Source organism: Phoca vitulina, unplaced genomic scaffold, assembly GCF_004348235.1.
Source record: "Phoca vitulina isolate PV1807 unplaced genomic scaffold, GSC_HSeal_1.0 scaffold26, whole genome shotgun sequence".
Taxonomy (NCBI): domain Eukaryota; kingdom Metazoa; phylum Chordata; class Mammalia; order Carnivora; family Phocidae; genus Phoca; species Phoca vitulina.
This window is the reverse complement of record NW_022589729.1, coordinates 18,066,528-18,089,115: the sequence shown is the minus strand read 5'-3', so window position 1 is coordinate 18,089,115 and position 22,588 is coordinate 18,066,528. Positions and strand designations below refer to the sequence as shown.

The following is a 22,588-nucleotide window of genomic DNA, read 5'->3' as shown; positions in this document are numbered from 1 at the left end:
GCAAGAACCCTGTGAAAGGAGCCTGTCTTGATTTTCTTCCCCGAGGGTCCCTCCTCTGCACGGGAGCAGATCCTTCTCACCACCTTTTCACGGAGCTGGTGGGGAGTTTAGGTATTGCCTACCGGGCTCTAAGCTGTAAGGACTTCTGCAGGGAGGGGTCAGGAAGAGGACCTGCCTGGCTGGCACGTGTCCTCTCCTCTAGGACTATTTGTGACTTACTCAAGACATCCTCACCTCTGCGTTCCAGATGCCTCCCCTCCGGCGCACCCCTTCCTGCTTCACCATGTTAGACCATTTATCCTGACTTAGCTGGCTTTACCCTATAAAGCAGTTCCAGTTCCAGTTTGGGGCACATATAACATCCATCCACCCAAGGAGTTTAAGGAGAAAGGAAGAAAGATCCCACACTAGAAGCAAAGCCTGAATTCCAGCTCTTAGTTCAAAATGCCAGGTTGGACTCTGGATTCAGCTCCCAGCCCGTGAGCTAGAAAGGGTGGCCCCACTGGGCTCATTCTGGGTGCCCAGGAGCCTGGGTTCCCTTCTCTCTTCCACTTCCGACTCTCCAGGTAATCCACACCTGTGCACTTTCTGGCTTTGGGATCCTTCTGTATGGAGGACCCAGATCTGTCCTCCTCCAGAGCCTCAGTTTCCTCTTCTAGATGGTTCAATCTACCCATAAAAGAGCATGGGGACCCAGGCCTGGCCTGGCATGTTCCCTGGGGGACAAGAGGACCAGATAAATTTGCCAAGAATCAGGAGCACTGAATTTCTAGGGCCAGGAGGAAGAAGGGAGCTGTAGTGGCAGAAAACCTTGAATCACAGGGCCTGTGGCTTCTATCCACGGTGCTGTCCTGACGTCCCCTCTCTCCTCTTCTCCTACCCCCACCCCACTTAGCTTAGCTTAACACTTTCCAGCCTATGGCCCCCATCCTACCTCTCTTCCTGGCTCTAGAACAAAATTTTCTGTAGCCTATTGGAGGTCTCGCATGCCCCTCAGATGGCTAAAATTTAACATGTCCAGAACCAACTCATAGTCCGGCCCATAACTGATTTCTCACTGTGTTTCTGCCCCACCCCTCTAGTCCCCGACCTTTGAAGCCTCAGGGGTCTCCCCCTCCTCCCTTCACCCAGCCTGTCTCTGTGGGTTCTATCACCTGTGCTGCGGATGCCAGGCTCTCCTTTCTGCCGCTCCCCCCGCCCCGCCCTCTGTTGGGTGTTCATCATCTCTCACCTATATACTCTAGGAAGTCACCCAACTGGCTTCCATCCTGTTTCTTCACCTTTTGTGCACCCTGCTTATGACTGCCAGGGGCCTATCATTCCGGTATCGCACAGCCCTCAGAGCCTCCCCTCTGCTTCCCGAGCGAAGCCCATCCTTGGTTCCTGTTCCTTATAGAGCATCCCAAACCCTGCAGTACCTGGCCTCAAGCAAACCGTTGTGTTTTTAACTTTCTTGTAGCACTGAGCGCCCGGGGTGAGGAGGACGGATAGATACAACTCCGCCCCAGCCGTGTTGGGCAACAGACCCTCGTTGCTCCCCTCCCCAGCCATGAAGTATTTGGATGCGGGCAACTGGGCAGAGGGACATCCGGGAGGAAGACGCTGCAGCCACGTGGCTTTCTTAGGATGTCGCCGCAGATCCCGAGACAGGCAGCTGGAGGGCTGGCTCCCAGAATCAAGGGGTTGGGCCTGACTAGCCTGCGGGGGTGCTGGGGGCAGGCTGGCAGCCGGCGATACTGACCGGGCTGCAGCAGTCACCGGGAGGGGCGCAGGAAATCAACTGGGAAAGGCGTAGACTCCTGGAGCTGGAGGAGACTGGAGGGGTCAGTGCGGCCGGCCGTTTCCCTGTTTCCAGGCGGGCCCGCATGAGATCCATCCCAGGCAGGGGAGGGGAGGCTGTATTCATTACCTCCATCCTCCTCCAGCCCGGTGCGCAGGCCTTCCTTGTCCGGGGCGCCATGCGGCGTGAGTCCAGCTGGTTGGATCCCTGCTCCGTGGGGCGCCGCGAGCGTGGGGAGGCAGCAGCCCAGCGCTGAGTGCTTCCGACGAGACCACACAGGCAGAATCGCCGTTGCTCTCAAGCCAAAAGATTGGCACATTCAATGAGGTCATATGCCAAAGGAAGAGGGTTAGCCAAGGGCGAGGCCCCCACTCCACATGTGTCCGACTCCAAAACACATGTTCTTTCCACTACACACATGGCACCTTGGGTAAGGCCACAGTCAAGTTTGAAAAGCTCCAAGGGAGCTCCAGCCTCCCGCCTCAAACTCTGCTGACCTGCCCTAGGAAGCGGGGGGCTCTCGTTCAGCCGGTTCCCTGGTGCTGCAATCCAGCTCGCTTTTTCCTGCTCTGGTCTGGGGAAATCCGGGGCGTCACACTCTATCACCATTGCATCAGCCTCCAGTTGGCGAGCCCCTCATCGTCCTTCTCATCACCTGGCTGTTCCCCGGTGTGAAGAGTGGTGTTGGATGGTCCCCCCGTGCTGTGATGCGGATGGCAGGCAGGAGCTGGGTCTGCAGGGCACTGGCCTTGCCTCGGGGAGCTGGAGGCAGGTCCTCTGTTGGCAGGAACACGCGGAGAGGCAGGAGGCCTGGCTGATCTCCACAGTCACACACGGCAGGGAAAGTGTGGGTTCCTGAGGAGGGTGTGGAAGCTGGCGGGTCTGGGGTGTCTGGAGACCATTTCCACTTGCGCTCACTTCTCTGTGCACCCCAAACGCCAGCCTATCTTTCCTGTCCCTCATTTTGATGGGCTGTAATTCTCTGGACCAGGGGCCACATCTTGGTCATCGTTGTGTCCTCTGCACGTGGTAGGTGCTTGATGCATGTTTGATAAAGGAGGAGTGGGCTTGGAGCTTCCCTCCAAACAGAGAGCCCTAAGAGGTGGTGGGGCTCCCGAGAGGGCGCAGGCGCAAGCTCCTCAGCACACACAGTGTGTGAAAGCTGATCTCCAGACTGTTCTAAAGGGAAGCTTGCTAAGATTCTGGATGTGGAATCAATGGATTTTTCCAGTAACTCTGAAAAGAAAAATCTCACTGAGTGAGCAGAAAATGCAAGGACAACTTTCCAAACATAGAGCAGCTCCCTCCATCCCATCTGTGATTGCTCAGCTGTTTGCCCTGGAGGATGAGGGCAGGCAGGACTGGGTCACTAAGCAACCGGGCCCTGGCACCTGCTGGCAGGAGTTGGCCTGGTCCTTCCTAAAGGGGGGGGCCTGGTGGCGGGGGGGGAGGGGGGTTCATGCCGAGGGGCCCATGTGAGGAGGCGGGAGAGCCTCCTATGACAGGTTTCTTCTGGCTGCCTTTCCGTCATGGAGAGTGGCAGGCGGAGGGGGAGGAACCAACCCACTTCTTGTTTGTTTTCATTTCCCAGTTTACTTCTGAGCAAGACCCCGGTTTGGCAGTCCCAGTAGTTTGAGCATCCTCTGTTGGCCCAGGTGGAGTGGGGAGGGGGCGTGCTGCTCAGGGGACCCAGGCCCTTAAGTGAGCCCATTACCGGGCCTGGGAACCCAAGCCACGAGCCTTCACTGTGTGTGCCTCAGGAAGCATGCTTACTGCTCCAGGCCTCACTTTCTCCTTCTGGGATAATAAAGGCCATCTCAAGAAATGCAGATGGATGATGAATTTTGACGTGCGGAGGGGGGTTTCACAAATGGGGTACGTGGAAGCATAAAGCTCTGTTCACAGAACAGAGAGAAGGCAGCAGCTAGGGCTCTGCTGGGAAATGGTTAGAATGAATAATAATGGCAGTGAATCATCGGGTCTTGATGTGTGGCAGGCACTGTTCTAAGTGCTTTCCATGTGCAGACTCATTTGTGCTTTCCATCTAACAGTGGGGAAACTGAGGCACAGAAGCGGGTCTCGCAGTAGGAAGGGGCAGATCCAGGATTTGGGCCCACGTCTGATGCCAGACCTCCTAGCCCCTAAGCTGTACTGCTTCTCCGAAAGCTCTTTCCAGAATTTTCCAAGTTGAAGCCCCGGCCGTGAGGCCCAAATGTGCCCACCAGCGCATCCCCATGTCGGCAGCATCCATCCGGGAGTTTCTGAGGATGGTGCACTTTGCCAGGCCATTGAGGAGTGGGAGGAAACCAAATGTCCCCACCCCTGAGCCTTTGTGACAGCAAGAGGACACACACTTGAGAAGACTCAGAGTTACCTGACAACCGACCGAGACACGTTTCAGTGTCACCAGCTGGCTCCCGGGCAGTGGCGTGGGGGGGGTTGGCCGGGCAGGTGGCACCGTGACAAGAGGCCATGTGTGGGCTGGTGAAGAGGCTCCAGCACCACCCGGCTTGCAAAGCTGAGGGCAAGGTGGGGTCTCCAGGGAGAGGGAGCCAAGAGGGACTGCACTCCTTCCCGCAGGGCAGTGCAGGCCCCCCGTGCCGCTCTCCGCCGCTGAATCATCTGAATCCCCCGTGGCACTGAATGTGCTGCACTGCGGGGAGCTGCAGCCGAGCTGAAGCTGGCGCGTGGTGGGAGAGGGGGCTCCTGCAGCCAGGGCACCCGCGTCCCGGGCAGCCCAGGAGCGGGGCTTCTAAAGCCACCCCCCTCCCATGGCCTTGTGACGCTGCTGGCTTTGGCTGTGTGCTCTCAGAGCACATGGGATTGTCCGAGAAGCTGAGGAAGCCTTCTTCAGAGTGTTCTTGTGCAGGGAGGTTCCAGTGTGGGAGAGGGAGGACGCAGTTTGGAGGTGGGGATGCATGGCCCTGAAGGCGAGCCTGTTCCCAGCTCCCAGCTTGATGACCTTGAGAATATGCCATGGCGCTGGGGCCTGCAGAAGAAAGAAGACAGACAGAAAGAAGTGTTTCCCCAAATCTTCCTTTTGCTGACGCATCCATGTCCCTAGGATGTATGAAGTTGGAAAGCCAGACATAGCTCCTTGACCATGGCCAGCCATGGCCGGCTGAAGGGAGAGCGTGTGAGGCAGGCTGGGGAGTCCCTGCGCCTTGAGTCACCTAACAACTCCGGTTGCTCCAGAATGGGGGTGCCTGGGCCAGTTTGTCTCCAGGCCCCTTCTAGATCTGTGTGCCTGAGCCCCTCTCTGGAGAGTCCCCTGGGAAGCTCTAAGACGCTCAGCTCGCTGTAGAGCGCCTCTGAGTTGGGCTGGGCTGTCTGGGGCAGCCCGAGGGTCCAGCCATTTCTTAGTCGTGCAGGAGAGTGGCTGGCGCCCAGACAAAGAGCCAGCCTCTGCAGGATGAGGGCCAGCTTGCTCACAAGTGGGATTGACTGCTCACTTGCGTGGAAGACAGAAAGTAAGGGACACTCCCAACTGTATGGGAACCAGATGAAACTAGCTAGCTACAAGGCCTCCAGTTGCCCCTGCCCTTGGAATCCCCTTTTTTTAAATTGTGATAAAATAGACATTACATAAGTACGTTGAGAGTGTTGTGCGGCCAATCGCACGACCATCTCCAGAACGTTTCTGTCCCCATTAGCCAGCAGCTCCCCATCCCCCTCTCCCCACAGCCAGCCCCATTCTACTTTCTGCCCCTGGGAATTTGACTGACTCGAGGAACCTCCTATAACTAGAAGCACACAGCATCTGTCCTTTTGTGCCTGGCTTATTTCACTTAGTGTAATGTCTTCAGGGTTCATCCATGTAGCATGTGCCACAATTTCCTTCCTTTTTATGGATGAATAATATCCCATGGCCTGTCTACACCACACTTTGTTTATCTATCCATCCGTCAGTGGGTTGCTTCCATCTTTTGGTTATTGTGAGGAATGCTGCTGTCAGCAGGAGTGTGCAAATACCTGTTTGAGTCTTCGTTCTTACTTCTTGTAGGTATCAACCCAGAGGTAGCCTTGCTGGATAATCTGGTAATTCTTTCCATTTAATCTTTTGAGGACTTGCCAGTCCGTTTACCAGGTGGCTTCACCATTTCACGTTCCCACCAGCAATGCCCAGGGTTCCAATTTTCTCCACGATCTTGCCAACGCCTGCTATTTTCTTGGTTTTTGATGATGGCCATCCTAATGAGTATGAGGTGGCATCTCATTGTGGTTTTGATTTGCGTTTCCCTAATGATGAGTGATGTTGAGCCTCTTTTCCTGTGCTTATTGGCCATCTGTTTGTCTTTGGAGAAATGTCTATTCCAGTCTTTTGTCCATTTTTAAAATTGGGTCTTTTTGTTGTTGTTGTTGTTTTTGGGTTGCTGGGGTTCTTTATATATTCTGGATAGTGATCCTTTGTCAGACATATGATTTACAGTGGAATCCTCTTTAAATTGTTTCTTTTTTTTTTAAAGATTTTATTTTATTTTATTTTATTTTATTTTATTTTATTTTATTTTATTTATTTGACAGAGAGAGAGAGAGACAGCTAGAGAGGGAACACAAGCAGGGGGAGTGGGAGAGGGAGAAGCAGGCTCCCGGCCGAGCAGGGAGCCCGATGCGGGGCTCGATCCCAGGACCCCGGGATCATGACCTGAGCTGAAGGCAGATGCTTAACGACTGAGCCACCCAGGCGCCCCTAAATTGTTTCTGAAAGAGGAGCATCCAGGCTCCAGAGTGACTGGAGCCTGGGACGGGGTCTTGGGACCCACTCTGTCACTCTGCCCACCGTCATCCCTGACTCACTTCACAGTGCTCTGGTTCTGGGTGCTCTGTCGATAGGTGCTATGGACCAGGAACCCTATAGGAGCCGTATACAATTCTAGAACCTCTTGATCTCCCTATATTTGTTTTGGGGTTTTGTGTGCATGTGTACAAGCATGTGCACGTACGTATGTCTTATTACTTCTTTGTGTTTTCTTCAATTCATTAGGCAGATGTTTAATGAGCCCCTCCTGTCTGCCAGGCACCGTTCTGGGAGCTGCATCAGTGATCGGGGCAGTCCCTGTCCTCGGGGAGCTTGCATTCTGTCATCAAGCTGATCAGCATGTGTGTGATGTGCGCTGATCGGCAGAGACAGCCAGGGCCACTGTGTCCAGCCACAGCCAGGCTGCGGGGGAAGGGGGCCCAGGGAGAGTGTCAGGGAGCCCCCCAGGGCAGAGTGCATGTGCAGCTTTGTAGAGGGCAGAAGAGCAAGCGGTGTCTCTGGGGCCCACGGTTGAGAGGGATGGAGTCCATCTAGGCCTGCAAGGGGGTCCCTGGGACTAGGGTAAGCAAATATGCTGGTTTGCCCAGGACTGTCCTGATTCTAGCACTGAAAGTCCTGCACCCCAAGAAAACTCTCAGTCCCTGGTCACCCTACTTGGGACTCAGGAGTTGAGACCCCTGCTGACTTATCCACGAGGCATAGTGGTGTGTGATGTCAGAAGGGCCCACGGTTCTTTATGGGCCCACAAAAATGTTTTAATTGCTCTTAAAATCAGGGGGGAAGAAATTAATTTTTAGGTTGAAGAATGTGCTTTCTTATCTGATATTAATATATTTTTCTTTATATCAATGCTATCCTAAAATAACATTTCCCATCTTTTTTTTTTTTTTTTTTTTTTTAATGGAGGAAGAGGGCCCCTCGGCCCCGAAGACAAAAATGCTTAGGATGCACAGAGTCGTAACGTGGCTCTGGCTGACGGGCCTGTCAGAGATCGAGGTGAAGGCTAGAGGACTCCCATGTTGAGTCAGCCCCACCAACCAGCCTTTCTCTGCCCCGCCAGACAGCTGACTACGGATGATGATGCTGGCCACAATGATAGTTCACTAGCTACTGTTTATTGAGTGCTTGCTGTGTACGTGAAGTGTGCTAAGCACTTCCAGATGTGCGATCTCGTTTCATCTCTGCGACAAATGTGTCAAGAAGGCCTTGTTGTCTGTGCTTCACAGACAAATCCGAGTCTCGGGGAGACCGCCTGCACAGACTGAGGGCACGCAGCTGTGCAGGGCTGTGTCGTCTAGGGGTGAGGAGCAGGGATGCTGGGTAATAACATACCATCCTCACTGAGTCCTTTCAGGGACTAAATGGGATTGTGACTTGGGAGGCCCCGGCCTGTTGGCGATTTTTGTCACGATCATGAGGCCGCAGCTCCAAGGCCCCAGGGCTCTCTCGGCCTCCTGCAGGTGGCTGGTGTTCTCCGCCCTGGACTCACCGCAGATGACCTGCCCCTGCTTGTAGACTGAGATGGCCGCCTGTGAGAGGGAGGGACACTGTGCGCAGGCTCCATGCTGGCCCCCTGGGGAGCCCGCCGGCGCGGCCCTCATCGGGTCCCCTACACGCCGAGCCGTGCTGTCTGGTGCTTCCTCTTGGGGCCCGCGCCTCTGCCTTCCCTCCGCAGGTGGCCTGCGCTCTCCCAAGGACAGGGACCGCGGCCCGCCGGTTTCCTGTCCCAAGGTGACTTTCACAGCCCTCACCCCGTGGGCAACTCAATCAGTTACTGTTGACTGACTGTCTGCATTGACCATCTGCTCTAGGTTTTCGTCTTCGGTCTCTTTCCAGTTTCTCAAATCCCACCCCCTTCTTATTCCCTGCTCCTCTGCATCCCCCCATCAGAGCAGCTCAAATCCCAAATCCCGCATGGTTATGCTTATACGGATGGCTCCCTGCTGAAACTTCCTTCCGTCCTTCCTCTGCTGGGAACAGCCTACTGGAGAACACACTTGAGGAGTTTCCAACCCTTTTATTTCTGGGATGTTGGACAGAGCCAGAGAGGGTTCTGGGAGAATCAAGCCCTTCACGGTCCAGGGTGTGGCTGGGGCGGCCATTCCAGAACATGGGCCCTCCAGGACCTGGGAGGGGGCCCTGTGGTGAGGCCCATGGGGCTTCCTCTTTCCCATCTGCTCGAGGCTGTCACCAAGCGACCAGTGAGCCTTGAATGTGGTCTGGGCGTTGAGCAGGGCGTTCCGAACCCAGCCCAGACAGAGGGGTGTCTGCCCCTTTCCCTCAGGGGTCCCTATTTAGGACGGGCATGAGAGAAACATCAGGTGTTTGGGGCCCGCGCCGCTCTAGGGGAGCAGGGTGGCCTGGAAGGTGTCTGCGGATGGTCCTTGTCACGCAGTACAGCCTGAGGCTCTCCCTGCTGACATAGGCCTGTGGGTGCTCTCCGCCCAAGGGGCAGAAGAATGGCTGCTGACAGATTTGCTAAGAGCTGAGAAAGAGGAAATGCGGCAAAGGCTCATGGAGACTGGCTTCCGGGGTAGTTTTTGTTTTGTTTTCTTGAGTGGTGTGAGTTAGGAAGGTGTGGGCCTCCTTGAGCCTTGCTGACAGACGAGTAGAGAAAGCAAGCGGCCAGTACTGAGACCAGTCACGCCGTAGACGTTAGAAACATCTGGATACTGTCTCAGGCCAGTTCTTACCCCTGCGATTCGGGCAAGCCCGGCCATCCTCCGAGGGGCCCCACCCCCACCCCCAATTCTCTGAAATAGAAGAGGAAGCATGATGAAAGAAACCACCCTCTCCTCGAGGTAAACTCGTAGAGCTGCAGAGGCGTCTCACTTCATGATTTCACAGAGGAGGACACTGAGGCCCTCAGAGGGGAAGTGCCTTGCTGGAGGTCACAGGTCATGGTGGTCTTGCATTCGTTCTGACCAGGAAACTGCAAAGAGCTGAGCAGGGCTGGCCGCCAGGCAGAGCCGGCAGCCCGTGCAGCCCGGGCCTTCGCATCAGCCCCTTGGGGTGCGGGTCCGTGGGAGGTGCTCCTGGACCTGACTGCAGTCCATGGCAGGGCTCGGGGCTGGGCACCACCCAGGCCACCCCACCCTGTCCCGGTCACCTCCTTGGAGGTCATGGAGAGCTCGACGGAGCCTCGCAGCAGGTACCAAAGCAGCACAGTCATCAGCCAGCACGTCTGTCTCCCTCCAGGGAACATCTAATTGGGAAGATGAGACTAACACGTGTGAAATAATAATTAAACCATAAAAGGCCGCGTACAGTTAGACCCAAACGCAGCCACACAGGCTGTGAAGGCACCTCCACGGTCCTTGGAGCGCTGGATGCCGAGGCCCATGGCGTGCGGTAACTGGCAGCTTGGCCACGACAGGACTCGGGGGCGTCGGGGCCCCGGGGCTGGGGTTTGGGAGTCAGTCCCCGAGCCAGGGAGTGAGCCTGGCCGCCCGCCTGCCTCCCTTCCTCCGCCGGCGTGTCGCCTCCCCACGGGAGCCGGGAGGAGAGCAAGCCCAACCCCAGTGAAGCCACGAAGCCTTTGCCTGCTTGTGGCCAAAGCGCCCACGAAGTGAGAGCCAAGTACAAAAGGCCGGTGCGCCGGGGGAGGACGCGGCTCTCAACAGGAGTATCGTTCAGGAGGAAGGCGGCGCCCAGCACAAACCTCTATAGTAACCTTTCTCCGTTTGGGAATTAAAACGGCAGGGATCTCCTGTATTAGGAGAGCAGAGAACGAGGAGAATGCCGTGGGCCGGGGAACTTCACTCAGGACGCTGAGGAGACGGCGCTAGGGGAGAGGCGGGCTCCGTATTCTGAGCGGGACGAAGGGCCCGCGGGGTAGTGCAGAGCGGGGGACGCGCCAGATGCCCTAAGTAAAGTTTTACTGAAACACAGCCACGCTCATCCGTGGCCGCTCTGAGCTACGATGGCAGGGTTGCGTAGTTGCAGCGAAGACCGTACGGCGAGCAAAGCCTCGAATATTTACTCCCTGGCCCTTGACAGAAGAAGTGTGCCAGCTGCTAGTGCAGAGAGAGGAATGAACACACTCTATGGCACGATGGCCAACCCTGATGAAGTGCTCAAGGAGAGTGGGAAGTGGGATTGGCTCCTAGGGGTAGGGCTTCGTAGGCCCAGGAGGATAGGAACAGTATGTGCCTTTGGATGGGTTTGATCATGTCCACAATGTGTTTGCAGCTGTGATCTCATCTGGTCTTACCTTTGCATGCATCCTATTAGGCAATGAAGGATTTGTATTTCAAATCGATAGATGAAATCCAAGGCTCACTGCACTGCAATTCCTAGGAAAAAGTAAGATCTTTCTCTCCCCCAACCCCTTGTAGGCAATGGGGAGACATTGAAGGTTCTTGAGCAAGTATCTATTATCTGCTTCATGCTCGGTGCCAGTAGGCATAAGAAGAAATAGAAGTATGGTATAAGTCATTAAGAAAATTCAGTCTAGTTGGGAAGACAACTCAAGATAGGTAGCTTACTTGAGGTTAATATAAGTGGAGGCATATTTAAGCGCCAGACAGTATAGTGCTAGCTTTAAATGTGGGTTAGCTTTAACCTTGCTGGGGCTCAGTTTCTCCATCTGTGAAATGGGAATTCGCATGAATTTGTGGTGAGGATGACATGAACTGATACAGATCATCACCATCGTTCAGGGCAGGAGTGGCCAGAGAGGCCTGGACAGAGTGAAGGACCTCAGGTGGACCGACGGGAGCAATACGATGAAAGCATTGTGAAGGAAGAAGAGGCTGAGAAGTTTAAGAAGAGGGAGAGTAAAATTTTTAGCAAAAGTGAGGTTTGTGTGATTCAGGTCAAAAGCAAATGGGCATGAAGTTATCTGATGTGTCAGAGTGTGTCTGATGCTCCTGAGCCTACTCCTCACCCTGGGGCCCCCCTCATTGCTGGGGCTTTCGGAGGCTGCCCTGTGTCCACCTGGGGATACTAGAAACCACAGGACTCATTCAGAGCCTCTTTTTCCGCCGTGACCAAAATTAAGACCTGTGTCATTGGTTAGAATGCAGAATTTACCGATGTTTGGGTTTCTGCTTAAAGTAAAATTCAACTTGGGGTAGATCTGCTCTGAGGTAGGCCCCAGAGCACAGGGGATGATCCTCTTAATTTTGTTGTTGAGGATATATATTTTTTTAAGTTAAGGACTTAAGTTAAGTTAGGACTCCTAGCACCCAGCCTCTTCACGTAGCTGTACCCTCATACCCTTGAGCACTGAGAGGCAACACAGCCCCTTCCATGGCTCAGGATATGGGAGCACAAACCTATTCCTCACCAGCACTGTGGCTGTGCCGGCTGCGTTGGGAGCAGCTAAAGCATCTGCCACCAGTGCCGGGGCTGAGTCGGAGCAGATGCATGCCATGCCGCCCCGAGACGCACAGACCCCCTGCGAGAGACACCTCGGCGGCCCATGCCGGAATTTGTGAAATCCTAACAGCGTGAGGTCCCCGTTCTGTCTCCATCTTGCGCCACCCCGGGGAGACAAAACTCTATCTGCCTGGTTTCTAGCTTCGTACCCGTGGGGGGAAACCAATCTTTCACTTTGAGGACTTGAAAATCGGAGAGGTGAATAAAAATGGAGGTCTTTGCCTTACCCCGTGAAGACTCCTATATTATTGATCTTGTTCACACAGCAGATACTTGCCTTTTAGGTAAATCTTTGGGGGCAGTGAATATCTGTGGGTGCCAGAGCGTTAATTGTGCTGCTGGGTGGGGACCCTTGGTGTCTGAAATTGCCCACAAGGGGTCTATGCCAGTTCTCCTCAAACATTGCTGCCCGTTAGAATTACCTGGGAGAGTAAAAAAAATCCCGATGCCTAGGCTGTACCCCACACCATACATCAGAATCTCCAAGATGGAGCCCAAGCAGTGTTTCTAGAGATCCGCTAGATGATTCCATGTGTAGCCGAGTTTAAGAACCACTGGCCTAGATTCTGTACCCTCCCTGGGAGGGGAAAGGATCCGTGGGCTCTCGCGACTGTGGCTCGCTGGCTGATTGGCTGGCCTACTTCGGCAGGTGATTCATTCAATCCGTGGGTCAGAGCTTGTCTGCCAGATGGGGTGGGCAGGAGCCATACCAGCCCTGGGGGCCGACCTTCCAGCCTGGGGGGGCTCCACATGCTGGCCACACAGGGTTCGGGGCACTCCCGGATGGGGTGGTGAGATCAGGATGGCCATCTTCTGCGTCAGTCCGGGAAGGGGTGGCCTCAGATGCTTGTGTCACTTCCCCAGGTTTGTGGTGGGCAAGGGGGAGGAATAGATGGGCTATCTGCTGAAGAGAAGGGGAACAGGAAGAAGAAACCTTTACTTACAGCAGCTGTGACTTGCTATACCCAAACCCAGGCCTGGAATAACTGACGTTTGAAAGCCATGAACCAGCTGCCTTTTCTTACAGGGAAATGGCTGTAGCTCACTTGGAAACTATGAGAGGAGATCTTCCAGGAGCTTCTAGAGTTTCCTTTCCATTATTTAACTCTTTTTTGGGTAGATGAATATGAGAAAGCTGTCAGCTCCTGAGGAGGGGACAGCCCGTGTGCTTCAGAGATGGGTAGAATGGAGCCCAGGATAGGAACCAGGTAAGTGGTCTTTCTGACTGGCAGCTCCCACAGTTGAGCCGTGGCCGGGTACATCTGGTCCCATAGAGGTGGTCCAGTTGGGGGGGGGGTGGTTTCCGGGGAGGTCCGTGTCTCTGGGAACTAGCTGTGGGAATGGACCGGGAATGAGGAGCTCCATGTGAGGATCCCCGGATTGATGCATCGCCGGTGAATGAAGACACTCTCTGAGGTTCACAGCGGTTGTTGCTTACCTTGGGCCTAAAGGAGGTGCCCTGGGGTGTGCTTCCCCTTGGATGCTCTTGAATGGAATCACGGTCCAGTTCCAGAGCCCGAGTGGCCATGCAGGAAAGGGTGGCTCCCGCGTGCTGGCAGCCGCGTCCCACTGGAGAGATTGGAAGGCCCTCCTCGCCATCTTTGCGGGGGACATGGTGCCCCTGGGTCCTGAGTCCTCTGGGGCCTGGCCCACTGATCCGATTCACCTTGGAAGAATGTTTCACAGGGCCCATAATTTCTGGGCCTTGGTCTGACAGCTGCACACCCCAGCCCGCATGGAATGGCATGGAATTTCAGTGATCATTATGGGAGTGGCAGAAGCGACCGTCCTAGAGTTGTCATGTGGTGAATTGAGAAGAACATGGGCTCCAGACATGGATGCACTCTGTCCCAGACTCCACTCAGATGCTTACTAGCAGTGGCTTCAGAAGCGTGCTCCGTAACCTCTCTAGGCCTCAGCTTTGTGATCTGTAAAATGGGAGTGGTATGAGAGAGGGTATGAGAAAGGACGGAGAACAGGGCTGGTACTGGCAGGATCCCTGAGGAAGAGGATGGGGGGGAGGGGCAGCCAGACCAAGGGAAGATGCGGTGATGGAAAAGGGGTGTCGGCTCATCTCCATGTAGGGGGTGATGGGGGGCGGGAGGAGGCCACACCAGCTCCCCGTGGCAGCCACAGAACCTGACATGTTATCTGCTCTGTCGGGTTGGAAAGTGGGAGGAGGAAGGGCGGGCATCCTGCTGAGTGTGCCCTATGTCTGGGGACGGCTTGCTGAAGGGAGGACTGCGGGGACAGGCTCCGGTAGGGCGTCCTCTTGTGTTCCACCGGGTGCTGTTGCCGTGACAGGGCCGCTGGGAAATCTGCCAGCCAAACCACACCCCTGCAGGAGGGTGCTGGGTGGTGGCAGGGAGGCAGCGGGAGAACACAGGGGCCCTGCCTCTCTGGGCCTCAGTTTCCTCCTTTGCCAAAGGAGAATCCTGACCCGCCCCAAGTCTGCTCAATTTCTAAAATCAGGTGAATTCTGGGTGGCTTTTTACCAACTTAACTTACTTGTTTTCCCAAACCATGGCCCCCGCTGCACACGGGCAGCATGAAGATCGCATCCGGAGGGTGGGCGGCGGTGAAGTGGAGAGAAACGCAGGGAATTGATTGAGGGACAGAGTTGCTTAGACCCCAGAATTCGCCCCCACAGTGTGAAGACCGATGACCTCCATCTCGTTCCTCAGCGTTGTTCTTCCCTTATCCTTCCTTGGGGGTGGGGAGCGGGGGCGGGGGGTGGGCAGCAGGGGAACCCCTGGGAAGAACACAGCAGAACAGCCCTGGGATTTCCTTGTAGGTCTGCACCTACCAACTCAAGTTACTGAGCTCCTCTGAGCCCTGGTTGTCTCACCTGAAAATGTAGGTCATAATCTCCATCTCACAGAGTTTAGGTTTGTGAGGATTAAAAGAGACAGTGCTTGCCAGGTTCTTGGTACAGAGGAGGTGCTAAGTAGATGTTGGTTGTCCCCATGCCCCAGGAGAGGAGGCTGATTCTCTCAATTATTGTAGAAGAACAGCCCCCTGTCCCCTTCTGGTTCACTCATTCATTTGACAAATATATATGGTTGACCCCTGAGCAACTTAGGGGTTGGGGGCGCTGCCCCCCAGCACAGTCAAAAATCTGTATAACTTTTGACAGCCCCTAAACGTAACCACTAATAGTCTGCTGTTGCCCAGAAGCCTTACCAATAACATGAACAGTCTATTAATACAATTTTGCATGTTATATGTATTACACACTGCATTCTTACTAAAGTAAACTAGAGAAAAGAACATGTTATTAAGAAAATCATAAGGAGGGGCACCTGGGTGGCTCAGTCGAGCGTCCAACTCTTAATTTCGGCTCAGGTCATGATCTCGGGGCTGTGGGATTGAGCCCTGAGTTGGCTAGCAGGGAGTCTGCTTGAAGATTCTCTCCCTCTGCCCCTTCCCCACTCGTGCTCAACCTCTCTCTCTCTCAGATAAATAAATAAGTAATTAAGTAAGTAAGTAAATAAATAAAATCTTAAAAAATCATAAGGAAGAGAAAATAACATTTATAGCACTGGACTATATTTATATATAAAAAATTCCTGTATAAGTGGATTCACGCAGTTCAAACCTGTGTTGTTCAAGGAGCAACTGAACTTCTTATTATGTGCAAAGTACTGTGGCCGGTGATGTAGGGCCTGGGCTGATGCTCATGTGCCCTTGGTCCCCTGGGTCTGGGTGAATTGCTGTCGTTCCCATCAGCATATGCTGGGACTGTGTGTACATTCCTGTCTCTCCGGCTCTCGTTGCTTCCTCCGGGAGACGGTGCCTTGCATTTCTCTGCAGCTCCCATAGCATCTCAATGCAATCTTTTCCCTAGTAACCCTCGGTAAGCAAATGCTGTTCTGCTGATGCACCGAATTCGTCGTCCGTGCCCGTGTGCTGGGCACGTTCATATTAGTCTCGCAGCAAGCCCGAGGGGTAGGCATTGTTCCCATTTCACAGGTGAGGAGACTTAGATTTCAGATACTTCCCGGGAGCTGGCCGGCTACCCAGTGGCACCACTGGGATTTATCTCTGATTGTTCTCACTCTGCGCCCATGGATTAGTTTTCACCGCGCGGGACTGGTGCTCCCTTATTCGAGGTCTTTGGGAGGGTCTGGTCCTCCCCTTTCTCATCCGGAGAACCACTGCGTACCCACTCTCACTTCTGTGTCTGTTCCAGAATGTCTGTAAACCCGCCGAGGAGACGCAGCGGCCGCCCACACTGCAGGAGATCAAGCAGAAGATTGACAGCTACAACACCCGGGAGAAGAACTGCCTGGGCATGAAGCTGGTGCGTCGGGGGGGGGGGGGGGGTGTTGGAGGGCTGCCCGCCCCCACCCGGTCCCGCCCTCGCCAGCCCCCACCCGGCCCCGGCACCCGCCCACCGCCCCCGGCCCCCGGCCGCCGCCCCTTCCACTGGGGGCTCCTGTGCTCTCCCTCTGGATTCCGGGGAGGCCCCTCGGAGGCCCCTCCCCTTTCTTCAGGCCTCGGGAGGCCTCCGGGCTTGTGCGAGGCCGTCAGGGACCCCCGCGGGCTGCGGGGAAACAGAATGGGCTTTAGAGTAAGATCCAGGTCAGTCGCTGGCTCGTCCCCTTTTTCGCTTTGGGAAACCTTCGAGCTTCGGCGTAAAATAGAGATACCAGTGCCCATTTGTCGGAGCTCTTGTGGGAATTAAGTACCGTACAAAGACCTCAAGAACTGGTATTGCTTCGCCCCCAGGAAGGCCTTACGAGGGGAGTTCGCAGCTACTGTCCTCTCCCTCTTGGTTGGTGCACTTCTACCGCCTGCGTCTGGGGAAGCTTCCCGAGACTGCAGAGCTCCGAGAGGGGAGGCTCGCAAAGGCCATCTGCAGTGGGAAGGGGCGAAGGTAGAAGAACCCTGCCCCCTGCTGGTGGCTGCTGGCAACTGGCTCTCTGGGGCTTCAGCCAGATGGAGCGCTAGAAAATCCAGTCTCCCATGGTCCTGGGCTTAAGTTTTGCAGGCTGCCCCGTTTTGGAAAGAAATGCAGGAGGAAATGCAGTGGGCTGGTTTTCCGAGGACCTCATTACAGAGCCTTCCTGCTCCTCCCTGGTTTGGAGGGACAAACTAGAGAGGCCACTCCAGACCCTGCCTCCTAGGAGCGGGGACTCAGCAAAGGCAGGGGACTGGGGCAGGGAGCCTGACCCCTGGGAGGGAAAGCCAGAGCAGCTCCTCCTGTCCTCTCGGGTTGCTGGATACTGCAAGCCTTCTCCTGGCCCAGTTCAGGGCGGGCAGGGGGACATCGTCTCTGCCCTCCGGCACCTGCAGGTCTGCAGACACAGGAAGGAACTCGGGGCGGGAGGGGAGGGCCTGCCTGGGATGGCACTATTTGGAAAGGCCTCTGCACCCCCCCCCCCCCAACCTGGTGCAGTGGCTCAGAGTGGCAGATGGGATCATGCAAGATAGACGTGAGCGGACCCATATGACGTCCCCTCCGCAGAGTGAAGATGGTACCTACACGGGTTTCATCAAAGTGCATTTGAAGCTCCGGCGGCCGGTGACGGTGCCTGCTGGGATCCGGCCCCAGTCCATCTATGATGCCATCAAGGAAGTGAACCTGGCGGCCACCACCGACAAGCGGACATCCTTCTACCTGCCCCTCGATGCCATCAAGCAGCTACACATCAGCAGCACCACCACGGTCAGCGAGGTCATCCAGGGGCTGCTCAAGAAGTTCATGGTTGTGGACAATCCCCAGAAGTTTGCACTTTTTAAGCGGATACACAAGGACGGGCAAGGTATGCGAGGGCAAGCTCCCCATCAGAGACCAGCTCTCTTGCTAAACCCCTGCCAGACTTGGGAGGGGAGGGCTGGGCTTCCCCGGGGCGCCGCCGTCCAGCCACGTGGCAGAGAGCTGGATGGTAAGCTCATGCCTGCTCCCCGCGCCCCCCACTTTATATGTGACTGCAGGAAACCACAATGTGGGCTCCCACTTCCTAATCTGTCAGACTTGCCTTCTGCCCATGAGAGAGAAACCACCCACCATTCCTAATCTTTTGGGGAGGGTGATGTGAATGGAAACATGCGTCAAACTCTGGGCAGACACCGAAGATAAAAGGTCATCATGCCCTATTCATGTCATTAGATTCATTTCATTAGGCTGAAAGGATGGCTCCTTCCCGGTATGGCCACCCCTTGTCTGCATTTCCATCCCTGCCCCTCTTTTCTGAGATGCGCCTCCAGCCCCCTCTCTTGGTTTGCAGTGTTCTTCCAGAAACTCTCTATTGCTGATTGCCCTCTCTACCTGCGCTTGCTCGCCGGGCCTGACAATGACGTCCTCAGCTTTGTGCTCAAGGAGAATGAAACCGGAGAGGTGGAGGTAGGTCTGGGCCCCTTTGCTCGGTGCCCGAACCCAGCCCTCAGGGCACCCTGGCTGGGTGCAGGTGGGCATTGTCCTCACTGCCGGCATAGGCGGGGGCCACACGGCAGTAGCCAAGGCAGCTGGGAAAATGGCCTGGGAAAGTTGAGGCCTGGGGAAGTGCTGGGCCGCAGAGGTTTCGCGTCTAAAGCCAGGATTGTCAGCATCCTGGGGGCGCAAGTCAGGGCCTGTGTCTGGCATGGCCTGTGGAAAGAAAGGATTGCGTGTGCTTTTTTCCCTGAAAACCCAGGGTGGAGGGGCACTGAGAAACGCCTGTGTCCAGGCCCCGGCTGTTTTTGCTCCAGGCTGGCCTGAGGCCCCACCAGCTCCATCTCTGGCCTCCACTGGATATGGAGATTTTTGAGCCGTTTGTCTCTTCCTGGTTCTTAAAAGCTGGCCTCCTTCCTCAAAGGGGAGTTCATCAGAGTCTAGTCTGGTGGCACGGAGTCGGGTGGAATCAGGCTGGTGCTCTGCGTGGCCTGGGATACTTGGGAGGCATGGAGGAGTGACCGAGGGCAGTTGTCACACTGCCGTCAGTGGAGGCCTAGGGTTTGGGGGAGCAGTCTCGGGGGTCACTGTGGAGATCTGGGGGATCCAGGCAGGGTAGGGCCCTGTCCCTTCACCCTGCTTCAATCAGGCAGCTCTGCTTCCGTCTGATTTACACATTAAGGTGCATAGGACTTTGTTTGAAAAACGTACTCTGCTGACAGTGTTTGGACACCGCAGGCCCAGTGCAGAGCTCGTGGGCCTGGGAGTTTAGAGACCAGGCCCTAATTCCCTTTCTGCTGCCGCAAGCCCCGTCCCCGTAGGTCTGCCGCCTCCCGTCTATGGACTTCAGTCTTCTCAGTTAGGCAGTGTGGGGATTAAACTAGGTAAACCTTCATATTCTTCTGTGCTCAAAAGAGCTTAGGAGTCAAAATCCTTGGCTCCACAAGGTGGGGTGGTGAGGGCTGGGGGGGCTCTGCTCCTGGGTCAGCCTGAGAGCAGTCAGACTTGCCTTCTGCCCAGAGAGGCCACGTCCCATTGGGGCAGCCCTGGGCCAGCTGGCTTCTCCAGAGCTTTACAGGTTCTGGGATCTCATTAGCTGCTCTGCCAGCCAAGGGAGGCAGGGACCCTCATTCCGTGGCAGATGAGCACATAGGACAGAAGGGTGCAGTGATGTGCCCAAGGTCATGCGGTGGAGTCAGGCTGAAACCGTCTCCGGAGGCCAAGCCCAGCTCTCCTCCACCTGCCTCTTGAGGGTCTGCACGCTGAGAGCCTGTTGCTCAGCACCCCCAAAGCAGACAGCCAGACAGGCCGGCAGGGGCCCTGGGTGGCCCCAGCATCACCGTTCAGGCCTCAGCTGCCATGGAGAAAATGTAAGATGGTTGATGCTCCAAATAAAACACCGCTCATGGACTTGTACCTCTGGGTCATGAGATGTCAGGATTTGAAATTTGGTTGCCGGTATGACACGGGAAACCCAAGCTTTCTCCACTGCAGCTATTCAGTAGCAAACCCCCTGTAAGCTGTGTGCAGATGGAGGCAGCGGGGGGTTGGGCAGGGCCCTCAGGTCCGGCGGCTTCTGACCTGTCTCCTATTCCGTTTTCCCCCCCAATCTCCCTTGTGCCTCGCAGTGGGACGCCTTCTCCATCCCCGAGCTCCAGAACTTCCTAACAATCCTGGAAAAGGAGGAGCAAGACAAAATCCAACAAGTGCAGAAGAAATATGACAAGTTTAGGCAGAAACTGGAGGAGGCCTTAAGAGAATCCCAGGGCAAACCTGGCTAACCGGTCCTGCTTCCTCTTCTGGTGCCCGTGGATTTATTTTTATTATTAATTATTATTTTGCAACAGACACTTTTTCTCAGGACACCTGTGGCGGGTGCATCTGTGCCCCCCCTCCCCCGCCGGCAGTTCCAGATGTGGCACGAAACCTCTGAGGGACACGCGTGCTCGCGGGCCAGGCCCCCGTCTGCCACACACCACCTCCGAGGAGCAGGACTGGGGCGGGGAGGTGGTGGTGGCAGGGGCGGGGAGGGGGGAGAGAAGAGCCTTGGGTGTCAGCAATCCGCGAGCCCTTGTAAAGCCAACCAGCTGCCTCTCTCATCACCAAACTGGAATGGTTCGCACCAGCCGGCAAAGGAAAGAAGAAAGGTTTTAGAGCTGTATGTTCTTTCTCTGGCTTTTATTCTTCTTCAATTTCTCTCTTATTTGCCACCCATAGACCTTTATTTATGAGTCAAAAATTGTAGCATATTCCTTGAGCAGGTCGGGGCTAAGCCCCCGAAAGCAGGATAATGCTTGTAAGAGGATTGCCCCCCACTGTCCCAAGGTGCCCGTTGTGCATGCTCAAGGGAAGGTCCTAAAGCCACCGGCCCCAGATGCTCAGGTAGGGAACACCAAAGCTGAGGCTGGCTCAGAGATTTCCAGAGAAGCCACAGCCTGCCTTGGCCCTCATCACTCAAGAGTCTGCACACACGTAAACCCAAAGGCATATATTTATCTGCACGTGTGTGATGCCTCGTCACTTCTTTGTCAACAAGCGTTTGTTTTTAAGTTACAACTTGGAGTTTCATATTGCCATCATCCTCACGTGTTTTCACGAAGGGAAACCAGCCATTTGCCATTTTTAATGTCTCCTGCTGAGTACGGAAATCAGGCAGTCAGAGGAAGCCAAAAAGCATTGCAGAGAAATGTGTCCAACTTGTCCTCAGCCTTCCCCCGGCCGGAGAGCAGAGGAGGGCCTGGCCGCCCTGCTTTCCCGCGTGGCCTTCTGCACGGCCTCCTTCCTCCCACCGGGACTCTGGGGTCTCCAGGTGCTGCCAGAGGAGCTGCCTTGATTACAGACGGGGATCCTCCCAACTCAGCCGACTTGGAGTCCTTTGTGTTCCGAAGCCCGGGCCAGCCCGTGGCGCTGCGCTCCGCGAGCTTGTGGGCCGGCCTCCGGCTGACCTCAGTGCCTTTTTGTTTTGAGAGAGAGACGGGAGCAGGGCGCACCTGCTTGACGCTTGCTGCTGGCTTGCTCCTGCCAGAAAGGGGACCGTGGTGGTGCGGGAGGCGAGGCCAGGGGAGCCCTCCTTCCGAGAATGGGGCGAGAGTCACAGACCTCCTTCCCCTCTCATGTCCTGGGCTTTGACTCCCAATAAGTGATGTCAAACCCCATGGACAAGGTGGATCAGATCCCCAACCTACACCTGTACTGGATCCTTGTTCGGGTGCAAACTGAAAAATAAACTAGCCAAGCAACTGAAGCAAGTGGCCAGGGCTGCAAAGACCCTCCAACGCAGAGGGAGGAGGACTTTTCACGGCCAAAGCAGGGCCGGCTTTCCAGTCCAGCCTCTGAGAGATCACTTCTTCGCTGTCCTCTGCCTTCCCAGGTCCTTCCTGGGTTGGGTTGAGCCCCAGCTTCTTTGTGTAGCCTCAGAAGTCCCCTCCGCAACCCTTGCTGTGTCCACACCGCCCCTGATCCCAGAAGGAATGCTGCCCCCACGTCACAAAACTGTGTGTAGTCTTCAGAGCTGCAAAAGCAAGACAAGCTAGCAGCTCCTAAAGATTTTTTAGGCCCCCAGAACCCTGGTTCTCTGCCATCTCATGCTCAGCCTTATTGCTTCTCTCCCTTAAAAAAAATCTCTCTCCCTGCTGTGTACTAAAGGGCACAGGTAGAGAGTCCTTTTCCTTCATGCTGCATGTCTTTAACATTAATGGAAGGCACAGCTCCTGCTGCAGCCGCTGTGAATGCTGCTGAGAGCCTCCCTCTGGTGGGGGCAGCTATTTTATTTTTGAGAAGGAAAATAAAGTCATGTACATATATACATAAAGGCATATAGCTATATATAAAGAGATAGGGGTGTTTATGAAATAAGAAAATTATGGAAAATTCTGACTTTATCTAAAGCACAGTTAGACCCAGGAGCCACACTGAGGCCCGAGCCTCGGCGAATAGTCTGTACAAAGTATCCCTCCCCCCGGGGGCGGGTATGGCGGCTGGGAGTGCCTTCTATCCTTGTGCTGCCCTGTGTGTACATGTTTGTTTTGAGGATATTTTCTTTTTAAATGTCTTTCTTATATGGGTTTTAAAAAAAGTAATAAAAGCTTGTTGCAAAAATGACCCAGACTGGAGAGATCTTCTTTGCCCTTCACCACCTCCTGGAAATTGGGAGCCGGGGGAAAGGGTGGGAATGGAGAAGAGCACGTACTTCTGCACGGAGTCTGATTTTCTCCTGCCAGCGAACAGAGGAGTGAAGGCTGCTGGTCAATCTTGAGAAACCTGTCCAAGCGCGTGGGCCGGAGGGTGCTGC

General features: G+C 55.1%; 1 protein-coding gene across 2 annotated transcripts in view; it reads left to right on the top strand.

The window, feature by feature from the left end:
• RASSF5 (Ras association domain family member 5) overlaps positions 1 to 22,393 on the top strand; it is a 66,100-nt gene extending 43,707 nt beyond the window's left edge. For both annotated transcript variants that reach the window (XM_032422132.1, XM_032422134.1), the window contains 4 exons: positions 16,114 to 16,224; positions 17,392 to 17,689; positions 18,155 to 18,270; positions 19,926 to 22,393. In XM_032422132.1, the coding sequence (XP_032278023.1) occupies positions 16,114 to 16,224; positions 17,392 to 17,689; positions 18,155 to 18,270; positions 19,926 to 20,078 (678 nt within the window). In that variant the 3' untranslated portion in view covers positions 20,079 to 22,393. The remainder of the gene's footprint in view (positions 1 to 16,113; positions 16,225 to 17,391; positions 17,690 to 18,154; positions 18,271 to 19,925) is intronic.
• The last annotated feature ends 195 nt before the right edge of the window (positions 22,394 to 22,588 follow it).